Genomic DNA, 22,007 nt, shown 5'->3' on the forward strand with positions numbered 1-22,007 from the left:
AATGCGAGCAGAGAAGAAAAACGTGAACAGAGGAGAACGACGAATTTTATTAGGTTGAAGAAGAAGAAGAAGAAAAACGCGAGAAGAGAATAAGGTTTACGTTGAGAAAGGTTTATCACGCAGCAAAAGGTTTACGTTATATACGTTACATGAGGCGCGTGATAACAAACGCGTAAAGAGGTTAGGGAGGCGCGTCGAATTTACTTGGATAACTTGGATGAAAAAATTACATAGATGTAGAACTTTTCTGGTTAGTAAAGTGATACTTTAATCACCTTTAAATTTGTAATATTTATTATTTGTGAGCCCTACTATTTTAATCCAAAGATGGTTAATGATATATTTTTTTTTCTAAAATGATAATAAAACTTTAGAAGAGCCGGATCATAAAATTCAATATAAGAGTCTAATGTAATTAATAAAGGATAATTAAAAATCCTAATTTATTCTTTTAATTTTAAATATATTTTTTATATATTTAAAAATTATATAATTTTAATTATTTAAAAATAAAAGAATTATTTAAAAAATAGATTAGGATTATACTTCACTCACATGATGATTATGGAATCTTGGCAGAAAAGTGTCTTTAGTTTGTTTTTGTTTTTTTTATATGTTATTTACAATTTAACTTACCAACCATCCATGTTGATAAAAGTGCCAAAGTGACTTCACTTCTACTCGTGCGGTATCCACCACCAGTCTCACCAACCCTCGAATTCGTGGTTGGTAAGCACGTGTTAATGCCACGTGACTATATATTTGAAATGTGTTTCTGCTTAATCTATTCCCGTTTTATCTCTTAGAATTGTAGCAAATAAAGAAATTAATTTTGACTATGCAAAATATTTGATATTATTACTTAATTTGACTTTTTCAAATAACTATTATAAAAAAAACAATCATCATAGATGTATATTAAAATAAATTATCAGTATATAATATATTTTAAAATATAAAATAAATATTAAAAATAAATTAAATTAATAACTAATTTTAATTGTTGAATTTAATATGTAAATAACATGAACATAGAAAAATTTTAAAATTTTTAGATGAATTGCTTCATCTTAAATTAATGAATTCACTTACAAGCCAACCTAAAATATTGCGGTATGAATACATTATACATACATAGAAGCTATACGGAGATGGCAAAGAGCAAACCAACCCACCACGTTCAGAGTTGTCAAAAGACCATCCTACTGTTGACTCCTGCGGGGATGAATAGTCAAAAAGCCTTCACTGGTGTAAAAAATACAAACTCATAAGCGCGCTCTCCCTCTCTCTTATTTCCCTCGGAAATAGTTTAGTACGAAAATTATTATCGGAATCCTATTTGTTTATATTAAAAATTTGATTATTAATAAAATTACGCAGAAATTACACGAGTTTCACGGGTGCTTATTTTTGTAAAATACTTTCACTCTAATCTTCTTTTTTTTTTCCCTTGAGATTCACACAGCTTTCTCAATTTTAACTTTCTCTGGTTTAGCTGATCCCTTCCAGTTAGATTCTGCTACAACAGGTCAGATTCGGAATTTCATCTTCTCCATTTTCTTCCCCCTTTTTTTTTTTTCAATGCTTCCTTCACTTATGTGTGAATTTAACTCTTCTCGTTCTGTTCCCCCCCCCCCCCCATTTTCTCCAAAACTGAAGATCGAAAATTAAGAGGGGATAAAGGACAGACTTATCGTTGCAATTGGCGTAAGTTTTCAATACAAGTTTTGAGGGGAAGCTATTATGGATGCGAAAGCTGCGCAAACGTTGCAACTTTCAGCTATGCTTCAACCAGAGACGATGCGGTCAAAACCCAGTGGCGCCTCTTCTCTGAGAATATCACGTGAACCGCACAAAAAGTTTCTCCGGGTTTCGGTTTCGGTTAAGTTGCAGCCTGTAAGAACTTCCATGATTCGGCGTAGGGTAACACCTTTGGAGGTTACTCGTTCGTACGAAAATATCGCAGGTTTGTTGAGAAAAAAAAAAGACTGTTGGTTTTGAAACGTGCGAGTTTGTATTTGTTATTATTTTTTGGAAAAGTCTAGGGGTCAACAGTTTTGTTGATTTTTGGCCAGCATGTAGCCAGCAGAAAAAGGTGAGTCATTGGATGAAATCTCACACCAATCTCACACCGTTAGATCATCATTGATGGCTATTTGATGGTTACCAATCACAAAAGTTGCTGGCCCTAGCATTGCTCATTATTTAATATCCTGGTTTGAAAAAAAATAAAAATAAAAGGGCTTGGAACATGTAACGCGCTTGCTATTCTAGCTTTGCATTTATATTTTCCAATTACTTTTATTGTTATTGAAAGGAGTGCTGATTTTGTGCTATCCGTCTTTTAAAAAAAAAATGAATGATTTAACTAGTTACAATAAGAAGATACAGCGTACAGTGAACCTTACTTGTAAATTGCCAATGAATTTGGATTAAAGATTTGTTCTGGCTGTGCGGAAAATTGCAAATCTAATCCCCAACGTGCCTTCCCTGTAATTAATTGTTAGTATAATTAATTCTTTGTTTTGCCTGAATTATATTCCTGTAAACATTGATCAAATAAGGAAGGATTTGAAGTTTAATTTGCCTGGCATGAAATTGATTTGAATAACTTGTGCTCAGATATTTGTGACTAAAATGTAGTTGGATATCTATGTTAAAAAACATGGCGTGATCAATATGAAAGGATAATAGACATTTCAGCTGGACCGTTCATAATAATTTCTATCAAGGTGAACTGAATATAACTGCAATGCCCAACTATTGTCTTTGTATTTATCATTCTGCAGCTTCAAATAAATTTATTCTATTGAATAGTTGGAATAATCCACTTCCGCGTCTTTTGAGGAAAAATTATGGTCTTTGAGAAGATGTAGTATGTAATTTTGCCTGGATTGCATATAAGATTGTAACTGACTAAATTTAAATGCTCGTGTAGCTTCGACATTGGAATCTGGAACCTGTCATGCTCCTCTTGATGAAGAATTGATTTTGAAGGTAATGATATGAAGTTCTTGTTATTTTTAACTAGTCTATATCCATTTCGTTAGTGATGTTATGCCCTCCATCATAGTAAGCAAGAATCAAGAAATAGTAAACTTTGCTTAATTGCTTTTTGCCTTAGCTTGCTATACATGCCATTATCTTACTTGAATTAATAAATTGCAGAGTAGATCACAAGAGATCGATCCATATTTAAATGGACGCTGTATATATCTTGTTGGTTAGTTTCATGGCTAAAGTCATCATCCAATAATATAATTTCCAAGTATGATTATTGCGGCTTTCAAAATTACCTTTAATTTGACATGCAGGAATGATGGGCTCTGGGAAGACAACTGTGGGGAAGATTATGGCACAAGTGCTTGGCTATTCTTTCTGTGATAGGTTAGTATGGGAATTTATCATTTTTTTCTCTCTCCTTCTGAGGAAGAACTTGAGTCGTTGATAGGACACTGAGACTTGTGTTTAGGTTTTGATGAATTGGGAGTATGAATAGAGGGAAAAGGGCAGACAGAAGGACTATATTACTTGATTCACTGATTTGAGTTTTTGGAGAGTAGGCCTCCCGAATATTCTCATTCTCTTGTAATTCTTGAATGAATTACTTCTTTATTATCTTTGGACCAGTTATATTAGTCTTAAAGCAAGTAAATGATCATAATAGTGCATCATTTGGATAGCCCGAATAGGCTAGAAGAATATACAAAGAATGGCATGTTGTTTGTAGCTATCTACAATTTCTGTGTGCAAAAACCAAGATGAACTTCAACTGGTGTTTATATTTAATTGATACAGAGAAATCTAGTTAGATACAACAAATGTATTATATGACTGTATTCTGTAGATGGAAAGGGGTCATTCTAGTTATGCGCATTGGTTGCACATACTGTATATTTCACAAGCACTTTAGACATTGTGTTGATTTTCTGCATTTGTTGCACTCGTGGGTGCTTTAGTGATGCATTGGTGGAGGAGGAGGTTGGGAATTCTGTAGCTGATATATTCAAGCACTATGGAGAAGCTTTCTTTCGCGACAAAGAGGTCAGTTGAAGAGGACTATTCTTCTAGCTTATGTATCTTCTTTGTTTAAGTTGTTTTGAACTTTTATGTGTTTTTGTTTCCAATCTCATCCAGCTCCTCATTTTCGTCTATATGTTGACATAAACTGTCCCAAGAAGCTGTTGAATCAATATGTTTTGAAGTACCAACTAATGACGGTACTAACGAGAGTATAGAATTCAATAATCAATTATGAAAACATAAAAAAAAAAAAAAACAAATGGCATAAACAACTGCTTAGCCCATCCCCTGCTGTAGGGTAAGAGTCTGATATTTGGCTCTTGAAAGTGATGTTAATAGAAGTAGATACATTTGGTTATGAAATGTGCTAACAAGCAACATCATTTCCAATTACTTTTCTGTGTTCTACTATCAATGGATCTGATTGATGGTTTTGTTATTGCATTCACCATTCATTTTTCCTTGCTTATTTTTACTGTTTCAGACTGAGGTATTGCATAAACTGTCCCTGATGCGTAGAATTGTTATTTCTACTGGTGGAGGTGTTGTTATTAGGCCCATCAATTGGTATAATTATAATTATTAACGGAGTAAATAGCCAAAATCGTCCCTGAAAGATACCCCGATCTCCATTTTGTCCTCGAAAGATAAAGTTATCAAAATTGTCCCTGAAAGATATACGATTAGTCACGTTAGTCCTTCTGTCAGTTGGATGATGACGTGGAGGGCTAATGCTACGTGTCACAAGATGATTGGTTGACGTGTCAGATCAGTGACACCTGGCATGCTACGTGTCAGGTCAGTGACACGTGGCACTTGAGATGTAAAAAAGTTATTTATAATCAAAATAGTCCTTGAAAGTTCAGACGTAAGTCACTTTCATCCCTAAATTTTAAAAAATTAATCAAATTAGTTCTTATATAAATTTTTTTATTTTTTCTTGATAATATTAAATTTAAAATATTTTTTGATACTACTAATTTTAATAGAAATGTAATTGATAATCAAAAAATTAGTAATTGTATCTTTTCTTGTTAAAAATTTTTTCAATAAAAATATCTCTCTCCTTTAGTTCTTGTCAAAATCTCTCTTATTCTTTTCTATTCTAAAACTTTTTTTTTACATTATTATATTTTGCTGGAATATATATATATATATATATATATATATATACTCAAAATTGAAATGTAGATAGGTATTTGTTAACCTAAACAAGGTTATATGCTCAAAATCAAAATTTATGTATGTTAACCTAAATGAAAGTAATACCGTAATGAAAAAAAAAATGTATAAATTTTTATTAACTTTGTTTAGGTTAACATACATAAATTTTGATTTTGAGCATATAACTTTGTTTAGGTTAACAAATACATACATTTTAATTTTGAGTGTATATATATATATATATATTTTCCAGCAAAATGTAATGTAAGAAAAATGTTTTATAATAGAAAAGAATAAGAGAGATTTTGACAAGAATTAAAGGAGAGAGATAATTTTATTGAAAAAAATTTTAAGAAGAAAAGATACAATTACCAATTTTTTGATTGTCAATTACATTTCTATTAAGATTAGTAGTATCAAAAAATATTTTAAATTTAATATTATCAAGAAAAAATAAAAAAAATTATATAAGGACTAATTTGATTAAATTTTAAAATTTTAGGGATGAAAATGACTTACGTCTGAACTTTCAAGGATTATTTTGATTATAAATAACTTTTTTACACCTCAAGTGCCACGTGGCATGCCAGGTGTCACTGATCTGACACGTCAACCAATCATCTTGTGACACGTGGCATTAGCCCTCCACGTCATCATATGCCACGTGGCACTTAACGTGACACGTCATCCAACTAACGGAAGGACTAACGTGACCAATCGTGTATCTTTCGAGGACGATTTTGATTAACTTTATCTTTCGATGACCAAAATGGAGATCGGGGTATCTTTTAGGAAGATTTTGGCTATTTACTCATTATTAACGTGTGAACAAGAAAATTGAAGTTTGGTCTTCAATTTTTTATGATTAACGTCCCATTCTCTCTTTCCTTTATATATGGATTGCCAGGAAACATATGCACAAGGGCGTCAGTGTTTGGTTGGATGTGCCGCTGGAAGCCTTGGCACAAAGAATCGCTGCTATAGGAACTAATTCTCGCCCCCTTCTACATTATGAAGCAGGAGATGCATACACCCGGGTAATCTTTTTTTTTTCCTCCTGCATACAATTTTAGTCACCCAGTCCTAGCAACTTCAACTCTTTAGCAATTTGCATCAAAGTTTACTTTTTTTCCCCCTCCTGGTAAGTATTCTGACCTTTTGATGTTCTTCTGCAGGCTCTCCTGAAGTTATCTGCTCTTTTTGAAGAAAGAGGTGATTCATATGCCAATGCCAATGCCAGGGTCTCATTAGAAAGTACGCATAGATATTTTTCGGTTTTAAAATAAAAATTGTGAATTTTTTTTCAGAAACTTTGGTATAAAACAGGACTTTATGTATTTCTTTTCCCCCCGCGACTTATTGAACTTGAATTGTTTGGACCTGGAGATCCCTAAGATACTTGCCAAGCGTCACTTTTAAAAAAGATAAAAAAGGAAGTAGAGAAAGATCTTTAGTGAACTTAATTATTATTTCTACCTTCTTCTTGATGCTTTCCTGATATATATGGTTTCTGACCTTGTTCTTTATCATGCAGAGATAGCAGCAAAACTGGGCCAAAGAGATGTGTCCAAACTGTCACCAACTGCTATTGCAATTGAGGTCTTTATACTCAATGCCCTCCCTACTAGTGTCATTTCAGGATTTTTATTTTATGGGTCAAATGAAATGCTCCTAGGTTGAGTTGAATAAAAATGACATCAGTGCCAATCTAGATAACACGTCTCTGTATCTTGCAGGCATTGGAACAAATTGAAGTCTTTTTGAAGGAAGAAGACAACAATTACGCAGAACACTAATAGAAACACAGACACAAGCATTGTTGACGTGTTTATATTTTTTTCTTGAGTTGTGATATGCAATCAAGGCCATGATAATATCGTGCCATGTCAATATGTTTCGGGTTAAAAAAAAGTGATGAGGCCTGGCATATGTTTCTGCATAATTTGTGTTAGCATTTAGAATAAGCTGAGAAGCTACCAGCATTGTTCATGTTTTGTTTATTGTTGATGTATATATATATATATATATACTTGTAGTCGAGTTTGATTGATCTGGTTATGTATTTTACTTACTCCAAGAAGATTTTTATGTTGTGAAGTGGCCCGATTTATTTATTCTTAGATAACTTATTGCTTATTCAACAACCTAAGCGGAAAAAAAGATCTCATGTAATATAGGGAAAAAAATCTATAAAAAAGGAATAAATAGAAAAATATGTGGCAATCGGATGGATGTTGGCCCCAAAATAACTATGTTCTCGCAGGAAAAGTGAAAAAGAAAAGAAAACTGGTTGTAGCACAAGTTAACTCCTCCCGTTATTTGTTCATGATCTCATTGTTGCTCGTTTACAGCTACTATTTTTCTACAAACATTGTATTAGGGCATGTAATTCTAATTTGAACAATGATTTACAAAAATGCTTTTATATTAGATATGAAAGTTGTTGATCCAGTGAGAATTCTAAACTCATTCTCTTATAAAATAGATTCCAACTCGGACTTTGTTAGGTAGACAATGACTTTTGTGAACAATGTGAACAATGAGTGCTAAAATTGGTTCAATAAAGTAAAAACACACTACACTTCTAAATTACCCACCTAAATCTTAATATTAGATAACTATCTGCACACCTAGTAAATTGAACATCCGATATATCTATTGTTCACATTGTTTAGTATTTTCATTGCCTACTTATACTTTTCCTTTTAACTCTTTGTTCATCTCTTTTTTCTTGAACTCGTCCTCATTGACTTATGGCTTAATCCATTCAGTCTCATTTTCTTGAACAATGTATATAATATCAAATGATCAAGTAGCATGCATGCGAAAATCATGAGCAAAAAAAATTTTAAAAATCTTAGATACAGAAATCAGGCTTTCCCATTTTAGTTCCTTCCACAATTTTAAAAAACACTACAAATTACCATGTTAATGTATATCATTTAGTCTTACTTGTGTGTGAATTTAACTCTTCTCGTTCTGTTTCTCCCCATTTTCTCCAAAACTGTAGTTCGAAAATTAAGAGGGGATAAAGGACAGACATGTCGTTGCAATTGGCGTAAATTTTCAATACAAGTTTTGAGGGGAAGCTATAATGGATGCGAAAGCTGCGCAAACGTTGCAATTTTCAGCTATGCTTCAACCAGAGACGATGCGGTCAAAACCCAGTGGCGCCTCTTCTCTGAGCATATCACGTGAACCGCACAAAAAGTTTCTCCGGGTTTCAGTTTCGGTTAAGTTGCAGCCTGTAAGAACTTCTATGATTCGGCGTAGGGTAGCACCTTTGGAGGTTACTCGTTCATACGAAAATATCCCAGGTTTGTTCAGGAAAAACAAGAAAAAAACATAAAAAGACACTTTTCTGCCAAGATTCGATAATCATCATCTGAATTATGACCGTTGAATTGAGTGAAGTATTTACTGAAAATCCTAATCTATTTTTTAAATAATTCCTTTGTTTTTAAATAATTAAAATTATACATTATTTTTTAAAAAATATAAAAAAATATTTAAAAATTAAAAGAATAACTTAGGATTATTAACTATTTTTTATTAATTACATTAGACTCTTATATTGAATTTTAAGTACCCTGCATTAATCTCTTAATATTTTGAGTGGAGTATTAAATTAATTTTTTAATATATAAAATAAAAAGATAAAATACTATTTTAGTCATTATCGTTTGGGTCAAATTTTAATTTGGCTCTTAAGGTTTCAAACGTTCAATTTCTATTTCAAAAAGTTTTAAACAAGTTCAATATGGTCTTATGGTTAAATTTGACAATAATAGTTTAAGCAAATGGGTGACACGGACGTTAATAAGTTACTAGTTAAGTCATATATTTTTGAGAATTGGACTATTCCAAAAACTGTCAAATGACTTTTTGAGAGTTGGACTCAAGTGTTTGGTCGTAACTCTAAATATAAGAAGTGACTTTTAGGCTTCTTTGCGATTATTTGGAACATTTGGTTGGAACGGACTATTCCAGAACTCAAAGATACGTAGGTCGTTTTTGAATTACAGGGAATGGTGCGATGTTGATCCATTTAGTTGTTGATGGTAATGTCAATACCATATCTATTGCGTTCTTTGTCTTAGATTTTTAGTTGTATTTTGTAGCGTTACCTGCTCTACTTCATTATGTTGAGCTTTTTTTGTTAAAAAAAAAATATACGCTTCAAAATCAAAGAAAAAATTTGTATATTAGTAATTATTGGTGAATCAATTTCACTTATATATTGAAATTAAATACTATTGCCTCTTTAATATGCAAGTTATTGGTATCAAATTTAATGGTAAGATAACATTGAATCTACTTAAATTTTTTTTTTAAATTAAAATAGAACTTATAAAAATTTTTTGGACTGAAATAAAATATTTAAAGCTTTAGAGACGAAATTATATTTCAACATAAATATTAGAGATTAAAATAATATTTTACTCTAAAATAAAATTATCGGCAGCCCACATTTTAAATAATTAAAATGAATAAATGATTAACCCAATAACTTAAAAGAAAGTGCAGCAGAACCCACTATCAGAATCAATCCCAAAAAACTAAAATAAACTAAAGGGCAATAATAAATAAGGGCTCAACGGTGAAGGCTCTGAAAGTTTGAGAAGGTAGTTGCTAACTGCCATGAATCATGTAACGGAACCAAGCTCATGAAGGGAATGGAAACACATTAGTGACGGAGAGAAGGGGATAGAGGGGTGACTTTTGGTATGGAGAAGCTGGTGGAGATTGTAGGTTGAGATCTTCATAGGAGTAAACGTAAATCACCTTGCCATTCTTAAAGTCATACCCAATTACATGCCCTTGAAATTTGAGTAGCAACATCGAATCTTTGAAGCAAAGAACAGCCACTTGATTAAACATTACCCGTCCATTTGAATTGGGTTTGTATTTTTCTAGAACAATCACGATATTTAGCTGGCACTTAAGTTCCCAGGTCTCATCGTGAAGGCACCACACCCTAAGGTATAACGGTTTTGATATTTGGGCATAATGCAATATTCCTTCAGATTCTCCAATAACTTGATGATTAAGTGCTGAAGGATAATTACAAGGCAGCGAAATCAAACTTGTCAATTCCTCCTCAACATGAAAACTCAGCAGCTTTTGACGATTCATAATCCAATACAATACTCCTTTTATGTATATGCTTCTACTCGCGATGGAAATTCTTCGAGAAGAGTCGTAAGTTCCATTTGACACTCTAGATGCTCCTGTTTCTGATGAATAAACTTCAAACTTAATATTCCGAGACCGGTGACCGGAGACAATTCTTACCAACTTAAACTTGGGAAAGGAAATGGAGGTGAAACAACTTTGGTAAGAATCAGAAGCAATTGCAGTGGCTATTTCCATGGAACTGAAAGGGAATCCCGCCAACTGTCCATTCACTGGGTTCCAAACAAACAGAGTTGATTTTGCAGAATTGCTACGACACAAGATAAGTCCGTTGCATGTGTCCATGATCAACATATCTTTAGGAAGTATGCTGAATAATAAAGTGGTGTTCATGTTCTCTCTACTACCTTCCAATTGAATGAAGCTATTGGTGGTGTTAGATACCCACTTCCGTTGAACAATGAAACCGTTCAGTTTGAAGAAGAAAGGGCGGTAAACTAGGGTTAGCCAATCTTTGCAGACACATCTGCAACGAGCCAAGGACTTCAGAGAAAGCCGAGAGAAAATGTCCTCTAGAACATTATTATTCCACTCCGTTTCCTGTTTTAAAATAAATAAATAAAGGAATGCATATCGAAAAAGAAAGAATAATTGTTATTTGAGCACAGCTAGAGAGACAATGAGATATGTATACAATGTATACAATGGGCTGTTTATTAGGCCCAATTAATATTAATAGAAAGAATTAATCAATTAATAACCCTAATCATATTTTAGCTGTTTATTTTAACATACCACCTAATTTCTTTTATTCACAGTTTTTCCCCAAATCAATCAACCCCTTTGTTTTGCCGTTTTCCCTCCCCCACACCCAAACCCTTGCTATTTCTGAACATTGCAGTAACGTGACAAAACCCAAACCCTCTCGATCCTTGATCACACACAATCCCTGTTGCAACAAAGGAAGGTCACCCATCAACCCATCAATCCTCACAATTGGTATCAATAACGGCGCCGTCTAAGTCCTGATCATCCCGCCGTCTCTTCAACGGAGCAGCTGGGCGCGACGCCGGCCATCGGGAACGCCCTCAAGGAGCCGTCACCCACGAAACGTGCAGCAGCCGACTTCTTCTCGCGTGGGCGCTTTCATCTCCTACCATCGGAAGAAACCCCCACATGCTCGTCAACGTACAGATCACCGGAACCTCAAAGAACATGTGTATGAAACATGACGCATTCTAGCTGACCATTGTTGAAAATGGGTTGATATTTGTTGGATGGTTACTTTAACAGTATGTTGGATGGTCACTTTAATAGTATTTTGGATGTTCACTTTAAGTTTGCAAGTAGCAATTTATAAACATCTAACTCTTATATAAATAAGCATCCATGGTGAACAATTCATCGAACCATTCTCACCTTATTAGGCTGCTGACCGTCGGCAACAAAATGTTCGGGAGCTTCTTCCGGTGGTTTCAATGGAACCATTCTCACCTTATGATGCAGTGTCGCTGGAAGGAGCCACACGCTGGGAGAAGGGCGTTCACCAATGAGGACCTCAACGTCTCCGGGAGCGACTTCCGGTGAACACGAGCCAGTGAGAAAAAGAGATAGTAACGTCGGTGAGAGGGGTTGCGTTGTTGGTTGTGTCGGCGACGCCGTTCATAGAGAATAGGTCATGGTTTGTGTTTTGGTTTTACTGAATCCTAATTTTTTGAACCATTCAAACTAACAAATCTTCATAATTAATGATTATAATTTAGTGTTAATTTCAATTAAACCCCCGGTATCCAAAATTTAATTTTAATTTCAATTAAATCCCATTGTATGCATTGTATAATACTAGCATTGGTTACTCATACTTTTCCTTGTTATTTTTCATCCTAACCATTTGTTTGTTTGGAGGACAAACCAACTCTCCACCATTTAAAAATTCTTAATTGGTCGTTGGTGGAAACTCAGGTGCAGTCGACTTCACGTGAAATTGATAGTTAAGAGCCGTTAGATAAAAATTTACTCAAATCAGTCAAATTATCTAACGATTCTAAGTTATCCACTTCACGTAAAGTTGACTGCACCTGAGTTTTTACCTTGGTCGCTAATTATCCGAGTAATTAGTCTAAGCAATTACTTTATAAGGTTGTTACTTTAAACTAATTACTTGGATGGTTGGAACCAATTAGAGATTTTAAATTATAGAGAGATACTTTATAGTTCGAACAAATAGTCAAAAATTAAAAAGATATTTTTTCATAAAAATAATGACTCAAAAAATTAGTAAAATTTTAAACTCCACGAAGATTTGAAGGAAGTAGGACCACTCACCTTAACCAAAAGTTCAGAGATTGAACAACTTAACGATGATTTAGTGTTGGGATAGTGAACATTCGAAGCTAATGATCTAAATAAAGAAGGCACGGTAAGTTTCAATACAAGGAAAATCATATTTAAACTATATCTATTTTATTTTTTGTTTCGGAAAAGCTCTGCATAGGCTTGTATGCTTTACAAGTTTATTAAGTAATAAAACAAAAATACGCGCTGCTCCATATACGTTGTATACACGCGCTATATAAGATCCCGCGTATATCTAACTACCAAATTTAAAAGATTTGTTTCCTTCTTCGTTTTCGTTATTTTGAGATTTGGTTGTTCTTCTTCTCGCGCGTCTTCCCTCCTTCTTCTCCATCGTTCTTTTCCTCTCCTTTTCTCACTGGTATGTTCTTCGTTTACGTTACTTTCCTCTCTCTGTGCAACTCGAGCTTCGTTTTCTATTTTGATTTGTTGTTTTCTGAAAGCAAAGTTTGAACTCATTTTGAAGATAATGGATCATTCAACCTCAGATTGTCAGCTGAATCCAGGCGAAGTGGATTATGAATTTGAATCTAATGAAGTTCCTGAGGTTTGATTTACATAGGATTAGTATGAATTTTCTTTCAGTAATTTGTATAGCATTGTGTAGTTGAAAAATTGCTGAACATTGACTATGAAACTAACACGTTAACATGAATCTGTCGATTCAATGTATTAGTTGTGATTAATTATCTGGAATTTGTAGCAGACGCTCGGGTGTAGATCAGGTCTTTTTTGGGTGTATTTTTGCTAGAAGTGTGGGTGTATTTACACTTTACTGGTTTTTTGTTATTTTAATTGAGTTGTTGTTGTTCAGGTGTATTATATCAGACATGATTGGGTGTGTTTTTAGTTGTTGACATGGTGTATTCTGCAGCCTGTGTATTTACAGTTTATGGCTTTAAAGGTCATTCTGTAGTTGAGTTGTTGCGATTCGGGTATATCATATTAGACATGATTGGGTGTATTTGAATCTTAACTATGGGTGTATTCACAGTTTCTGACATGGTGTATTGTGCAGCCTCTCTCGGTTGTTGATGACGAGCTTGTTCCGAAGGTTGGAATGACCTTTACCACCCTTGAAGATGCTGGAAAATTTTACAGGAACTACGCCAAGGCTGCAGGTTTCTCTACAAGAGTTCGGTGCACAAATAGGAAGGGAAACGAGATTAAGAATCAACTGATTACATGTAGCAGAGAGGGAAAATGGAAATCTAAAATATCTCCGACCGAGAAGACCAATCCGACAGCCGGTTTAAACTGTCCTGCAAGAATTTATATACACACATTGAAGGATGTCGGTGCTTGGATCATTTCAAAGGTTGTGCTGGATCATTCACACCCTTGCTGTCCAAGTAAAGCAAAGATGCTCAAACAGCACAGGGAACTAAGCATGTCCATTCGTCATACGATAGAGAATAACGAGGAGGCCGGTATCAGACCAAGCAAAACCTACCAATCATTTGTTGCGGCTGTCGGGGGTCACTGCGAGTTAAATTTTATCGAAAAGGACGTGAGGAATTACATTACCAGGGAAGTGCGGAATGTTTCCGAACAAGAAGATGCAAAGGAATTCGGGAAATATTTCTTAAGAATGAAAGAGAAGAATCCGAATTTCTTTTTTGAGCTCGAACTCGAGGAGGATCAATCGATTAAGCTGGCTTTTTGGGCCGATGCAAGAAGCAGAGCTGCCTTTGAGTATTTCGGAGACGTCATTTCATTCGACACCACCTACAATACAAACAGGTAACAAACTGCCCCTGTTTATGATGCTAAATTAATTTATTTTTACGAATCCGCAGCAGAGGTGTATATTGGCTGTTTCATTGGGTGTATACGAAGCATTTGTTGGGGTGTACCTAATGATTTTGCATTCTGGACTATGGTAATTTGTTTCAGGTATAATTTGGTCTGTGGTTCTTTTGTCGGGGTGAATCACCACGGTCAGTCAACACTTCTCGGATGCTCTTTGATGAAGAACGAAGAAATTGAATCATTCAAATGGTTATTTCAATGCTGGCTTCGTTACATGGGAGGAAACGCTCCGAAAGGGTTTCTAACCGATCAGTGCGCATCAATGAAAAGGGCTTTAGAGGCCTGTATGCCAACAACAGTTCACCGTTGGTGTATTTGGCACATCATGAAGAAGATTCCAAGCAAATTAAACGAGTACAAGGGACATGCCGATATTGAACAAGAAATGAGCCAAGTTGTTTGGAACTCTCATAGCAAAGACTCATTCGATAGGAATTGGAATGATTTTCTGCTGAATTTTGGTCTTGTGGACAACAAGTGGCTTTCAGGTAATGTCTTTTTAAAATCTGCAGTAGAGGTGTAAATTGCATGTTCCCTCGGGTGTATTTATAGTGTGTGTTTGGGTGTATTATGCAGATCTGTACGAAGACCGTCACATATGGGTTCCTATCTATCTGGATCACCACTTCTGGGCAGGGATGAGAAGCACACAAAGGAGCGAGAGCATGCATTCATTTTTTAACAAGTATATCACCCGAAACAGCTCGCTTATTCAGTTCGTCAAACAATACGATAATTGCCTCGGAAGCAGGGAGCAAGCAGAGAGAGAATCAGATGCTGCAGATTTTCATACGGTCATACCGTGTGCAACCAAATCCTCCATTGAAGCTCAGTTTCAAGATGCGTACACTCATGCAAAGTTTAGGGAAGTCCAAGCGCAATTCAGAGGAAAGGCGAATTGCATCACCAGATTAAAGAATTCCGCTCTAGGCTATTCAGTATACGAAGTCGGAGAACAAGTTTCCAGCTCAATATTCAACAAGTTCGTTGTTACTTACGACTCAGTTGCAGCCGAGGTAAAATGCCAATGCTTATTATTCGAGTCGAGAGGGATACTGTGCCGTCACGCACTAAGCGTGTTAAGCTTCGAACAAGTAAGCCAAGTTCCACCTAGATATATACTGGAACGATGGAGCAAGAAGGTAAAGAGGTGACACACACACATCAAGAGCAGCCACGACGAGCCACTGATGGAGCCAAGAAGCAAGAGGTTCGACCAATTGGTTTTTCGTTCGCAAAATATTTGCGAATTTGCATCCGAATTGGAGGAGCTGACTGCAATTTTGTACCGTGCGTACGATAACGTCATGGCCGAGATGGAATCATTAAAAGCCAAAAGGAAGGGGACATCTTCTTTATCCCACGAAGACGCCAACTTGGAATCCGTTAACGAGCTTCAAAGCCCGCCAAGGATTCGAACAAGAGGACGTCCAAAAAATAGGCTAGGTTCAAAGTTGGATAAACAAATCGCAAATGCCACAAAGAAGAAGAAGACGAAAGTTTTAAGCGAGGTAAAAGTAATGTTCTTTAAATTTGTGGCGATTGAGTTTATTTTTCTCGTTAATAGTTTAGCTAATATGTGAGTGTTATATTCAGATAAACCTGTTTGATGCTGCATCAGCGGTGCATTCAAATTCCAGCCAATATCAAGGACACGTTATAAATTATCAGTTCAGGGTACCAGCAGCAGGGGATAACTCTTTGGGTGTATAGTTTTAAAGAATATGGGTGTAAAAGCACTGTTCTTTTGGGTGTATTTTTGTTCATTGACAATTTACATATAGATACATATATAGATACATATAGAACAAAAGCTGTAAAATTTCGCAGGTTATGGGTGTATATTTGATTTGATGTTTTTCTTCATATTTTAGTACTTGTAATTCATACATTTTGAATACAGCACAGACAGTTTGGGTGTATATTTTATGCAATCTTGGGTGTAACAGTTTATAATTTACGTTTATATATGTCTTGATTTTTTCCTTCATATTTTACCACCTATAATACAGCTTTTGAATACAACACAGACAGTTTAACAGCACAGATAGTTTAACTATGGAAAAAAATATACATGGAATAGAAGTTGTTGATAAATGGCAAATATTTACAGCATTTGTTTAATTTACAAATATTTACGCAGTTTCTATATCAGCAGAATTTATCTGACAAAACGGACTCAATAATACAGAGGATGGCTTCGAAAGCCTTATAACATTACTCTCTCTAATTGCCCAATCTCTCTCTTTATTCATCTCACTGAATAGTATCCGCGAAGCATACTCCACTCTATAGTGGTCCACCTCCTCCTACAATTAAAAAGTATATTCTGTTTAAACAGCAATATTAATTCAGTAAAGTAATACAGAGTTATATAGTTCTAAAGACAGTTACCTGTGGCCAATTATCCCATTCATACTCCCCCTTTTTAATGTTTTCCGGCTCAATTAACTCCATCCACTTCATAACGTAGATAGCGCAGTCATAGCTGAAAACGAAGAAAATAAATTACAAATCTCATTTACGAAAGTTTAATGTTCAGAGTCACAAATTTATACCTTGATTTTTGGCCTGATATTTTAACATATGATGATTTAATTTCCTTCTCCTTCTCGCCTTTCTTCAGAGGTTCCCCACCGGCATATGTTATCAATCTTGAAAATACATATCTCTTAAATACCAAAACAAATCAGTAATACACCCGAATGAATGCACAAGATACACCCAACTGAATGGACAATATACACCCAACACAACTAACGAAATAGACCTAAATATTAAAGTAAAGAAGACAGAGGCAACTTATAGTGAATTTATTAACCTTCTTTCTCTCTTCGCCGGGAGCTTTTTTGTGTAGCGGGTCAAGTATATGACATCTCCGCTTCGTTGTATCTATCAGCCATAACCACCAATGCCCCGAGTAGCAAACAGGTACAAAAATCTGAAGGATTGCCACATTTCAACAGTGTGTTATTTTATTTGGCATATAAGTAAAGAAGCGTACTAACAAATTTAGCAAATGAAACTTACATATGGATGCGAAGTTAATTTTTTTGCATCTATGAAGGGAATAAAACTCGGGTAGTCTTCCACCCTGAATTCCTTATTCGTTTTCAGTGATATGAATTCCCCGTTTGGGTGATCCGAAAGTGCCATGTTCTGCAAGAATTACGAAACAAGAAATAAAATACTGAAAATACACTCAAGTGAATACTTTAAATACACCCAAATGACTACACAACTTACACCCAATTGAACGTAAAAAATACACCTAAATCAATACAGAAAATACACCCAAAGTTCGTAGAAGTAACACTTACCACAATATCGGGGGGGGGGGGGGGAGACAGTATATTTGTTCTTGAAACCTCTTTTCATTTTTCTGGTTGAGGATGAGGCAGATGGCAGATACAATCTAGAAATATATGCCGAAATCAATTTTACATTAATAAACATTGCAGTTGACTTTGGTGTAAAAACATTAATGTTATTCTAATATTACCCCAGATTCTATATCACTTTTTGCCTGGAGGGATGCAAGGTGCATTCTAATCAAAAGGTATTCATCTTGGGCAATTAGAGTGCACATGTGCTCATACTTGCTAGTATTGCCATCTGCGTCTTCCTTCAGTCACGTCCCCAGATGTAGCACTTTTGTTTCATATTATCCGTAATCTGATTTATTCCCCCAGGAGTTTCAAACTTCGCAGAACTTCCCCCCCCCCCCAGTCTCCCTTTGAATTTGTGGACTTTTGTTTTTTCCTTTCGCCGCACTACTTGCTATTTTTTGGACCAAATCGTCTAATTGTTCTATCAAATTTGTAGCTTCTGGAGATTTTGCCCTTTCTGTCTCCTGCGTTGACGCTCCCTCCTGGCTTGAATCAGTCAATCCAAGGCTGAATGATGGCACCCCTGGATCTGTTTTAGGAATATAGGATGCTGTCCGTGCCATCATCAACAGGGCAGCAGCGTCTTCTGCGGCTAGATGAATGCGTCATCATGTATAATAATAAGAATAAGAATAAGAATATACAGATGATAAGCAAAGATTGATTTTAGTCTGATGAACTTACATTTTAGTTGGAGCTGGGGGAAGCATGGGTGTGGTCTCTTGAAGTTGTTTGGGGGGGTTCAGGAGTGCTGTTCAGTTACAAAAAATAAATCATGGCGTAAAAAAAACTAATCAGGAACAATATACACCCAAACTGTTAGCAAATATACACCCAAACTCTAAACAAATATACACCCAATACTATTTCTTACGTTTCTGTAGTCCCTTCAATCTGTAGCATAGGGGTTGGTTCAAAATCTGTCTCAGTGGTTGTTTGGGATGCCAGCACAAAAACCTGAATTGGGACTCTAAACAAGAAGAAAAATGAAAGGTTAACAACGCCTTTGAAAATAATAAGGTTATAAGGTTGAAATATTCTTGGAAAACTCACATTGCAAGCGCATCCGACGGTGTCTGTTCCCTCACAACCATCATATTCGAATCAGCCAGACTCAACCTAAAATACACCGAAAGAAAATCAAAAAATACACCCGAACAATTCAAAAAGAGGACAGGCTTTGTTTTTTGAGAACTTACATACTTGCAGTTTTTGCTTTTTTTTCTTGAATAAAATAATAAAGGGTTTTTTTTTTCTAAAAAAATATATATATAGAATTAGAAGTAGAAGTTAATAGAAGAACAAAAGTAACGGTTATCTGAAAGAGAAATTACATGCTCTCTGACGGCTGGTTTACACTACTCTGTTCTGTGCGTCCTTGAGAGGAAGGATCATCACTTTCCAAGTTCACAGCCGGTATTCTAAAACAGATTTCATGTTATTCAGACAAAATAAGATACAGGTATAAAATACACTCAAATGAATGTACAAGATACAACCAACCGAATGGACAATATACACCCAACACAACAAACGAAATATCCCAACTTAATAAACAACATACACCCAACTTGATCAACACAATACACCCAAATGGTTCCACAAAATACACCCAAATCATGATAACAAGATTTTATTAAATAAAGCTTCTTACGTTTCAGAGGACACATAGCGACCTTCTGTCGATCGCAGGTCAGCTTGGTTCTCCCTGCGAAACAAGAAACAATTATTAGCAAACAAAACACAACAAAATCTGAAATAGACACCCCAGCAAGACATACCCCTCTGCAGCAGATTTATCAACGTTTTCCCTTAGCCATTCATCTAGTTCATCACTTGATATTTCATATCTCTCACTACATTCATAAAAGAAGATGTTAACAAAAATAATTACGATGATAGACGGTAATATAGCTTACGAGGTACTGTACCCATCAAAGTATTGATCTTCTTCAGGAGGTGAATCCTCCACAACAACTTTTTTCTTTTTTGGTTGTGTTCTGGGTGGAAAAAAAAGAGTACCAATCAGAAATAAAAAATTAATTTTATCATAGAATATTATCCAAAGAAGTGCTTACTTTTTTGGTGTTGTTTTTGTCTTTTTCTTTTTCTTTTCCTTCTCCACCGGTGATGATTCTTCGCTCCTATAAGTTAATAAGAGACACTTCAGTTAATACACGAAATCTTTATAATGAAGCCAAAAGAAAGGAGTAATAATTTCAGGACATTACTCATCACTTGATTCAGATTCAGATTCTGAATCAGAATCGGACTCCTCTTGACTCTTCTTTCTTTTTCTGGAGTCCATTCTGGAAGGCAAACAATCATTATTTAGAACATACTAAAAATACAACCAAATGAATGCACAAGATTTACCCAACTGAATATACAATATACACCCAACGCAGCAAACGAAACACACCCAGCTTAATAAACTACATACACCCAATGTGATCAACAAAATACACCCAATTCGAAAAAGAAATTACACCCAAGTATGGTACTTACTTTTTCCCCTTTTTGCTGGGGTGTTTTCTTCCTGAATCCTCTGAGTCTTCTTGAGTCTCAGACTCAGAGGTAGAAGTGTCACTGTCAGTAGTTGTTTCTGTCTCCGAAGACGATGTTGAACTCGCCTTCCTTTTTTTGTTTTTTTTTTATTTCTTTTTTTTCTTTTTTTTCTTTTTTTTTTCATTTTTTCTCTTGTCTCCGCCATCTTCACAATCCCCTGAAACATTAGATATTTTAGCTAGCAGCATTCAGGTAAATAAAATACAACCAACATATTATGTTTACTTACCAAAATTTCCTCTCTTTCTGCAGTCATTCTTTCCACCAACTGCTCCTTAGTCCAGTTGGCAATCCAGGGCTTTGGTGGTCTTTCAGCCCTCTTCTTGCCTTTGTTTTTTGAAAGATGAAAGTAAATTATCATCAAGGCGAAGAGGTAGCCATCAATTGCCTTCTTCTTTTTCTCCTTGTAGTCTGTGATGCCCTTGACCATGAAGGTCAAAACATGCCCCCCCCCCCCAGTTTCTCTCCGATATGCCGTCCATCTTAAAAATTGGGGCCAAGTGCACAGGCGATATTTTGTTTATCGTCATTGGCAAAAGGAACGCCATCTTTATATAGAGGATGAATATCCTCTTGAACATCAGGCGTTCCTCTTCGTTGCCAACGCCGATTTTCATCATTTCATCGGTAAGACTTTTGAGGGTCTTACCCTGGAATCTTCTAAAAATTATTTTGTCATCATCAGAAAGTTTCTTATACTCAACTTTCTCAGGAAATAGATCTCCTACAAAAAGGAAAACAACAAAGTATCCAAGTCGGTTCAAATACACCCAAGCATCAACTTAATATACACCTATAATTTTAAGCTAGTTACCTGTTGCATTGATGCCAAGCGCATCACCTATTGTTTTTGGTGTTATTTTGAAAGAACCATATCCTGTTTTCAGTCTGTTCTCCCCAAGTTTGAAGTTGTTTGCCAGCTCCCTTAACAGTTGGTGATCCACCCTTAGTGCTGGGATGTGCATCAACCCACCGAATCCGAGATCCCTCACAATCGCCTTCTTCTCCTCACTCATGTTTCTGAATTTATCACTTAGGAGATGTGTGGCACACTTAAGGTCTTTTGTTTGGTTTCTTGCTGCCATTTTCTTTGAAACGAAAAATACACCCAAAGATATCAGTAAGATACACCCATATATATGAGTCAGATACACCCATTAATAACAGTAAGATACACCCATTGATAACAGTAAGATACACCCATATATATGAGTCAGATACATCCATTAATAACAGTAAGATACACCCATTGATAACAGTGTGATACACCCATAGATATGATTCAGATACATCCATATATATATCAGTCAGATATCACTCAAACATGCTTCAATATCAAGCAACATTACAATGTCAAGCAGTATACACCCCCCAATCTACAGAATATACCCCCAAAAATCAGTTACCAGAAGATCTAGAACAACAAGAATAACAGGAGAACTTAGAACAACAACGTAGAAGAACAGTGTAACAAAGAAGCAAGAATAACAGTAAACCCTAGAACAACGACGTAGAAGAAAAGTAAAACCTAGTTCGTAATGAACTTACCTTGAGTATTGT

General features: G+C 35.3%; 2 protein-coding genes across 2 annotated transcripts; one reads left to right on the top strand and one right to left on the bottom strand.

The window, feature by feature from the left end:
• Window positions 1-1,130: 1,130 nt before the first annotated feature.
• LOC107639546 (shikimate kinase, chloroplastic) lies at window positions 1,131-7,321 on the top strand. The gene is made up of 12 exons (XM_016343079.3): window positions 1,131-1,307; window positions 1,466-1,528; window positions 1,660-1,966; window positions 2,939-2,997; window positions 3,169-3,223; window positions 3,315-3,387; window positions 3,960-4,044; window positions 4,508-4,590; window positions 6,095-6,224; window positions 6,363-6,441; window positions 6,722-6,786; window positions 6,924-7,321. The coding sequence occupies exons 3-12, from the start codon at window positions 1,744-1,746 to the stop codon at window positions 6,981-6,983; spliced, it is 912 nt and encodes a 303-aa protein (XP_016198565.1). The 5' UTR covers window positions 1,131-1,307; window positions 1,466-1,528; window positions 1,660-1,743; the 3' UTR covers window positions 6,984-7,321.
• Window positions 7,322-9,852: 2,531 nt separating this feature from the next.
• Window positions 9,853-11,811, bottom strand: LOC107636757 (F-box protein At5g07610-like). Its single transcript, XM_016340247.1, has 2 exons — window positions 11,743-11,811; window positions 9,853-10,923 (listed from the first exon to the last, which is right to left on the bottom strand). Exons 1-2 carry the CDS (start codon window positions 11,809-11,811, stop codon window positions 9,853-9,855), a joined length of 1,140 nt encoding a protein of 379 aa, XP_016195733.1.
• Between the last annotated feature and the right edge of the window lie 10,196 nt (window positions 11,812-22,007).

Source organism: Arachis ipaensis, chromosome B4 (genome assembly GCF_059453495.1).
Source record: "Arachis ipaensis isolate K30076 ecotype BB chromosome B4, ASM5945349v1, whole genome shotgun sequence".
Classification (NCBI taxonomy): Eukaryota; Viridiplantae; Streptophyta; class Magnoliopsida; order Fabales; family Fabaceae; genus Arachis; species Arachis ipaensis.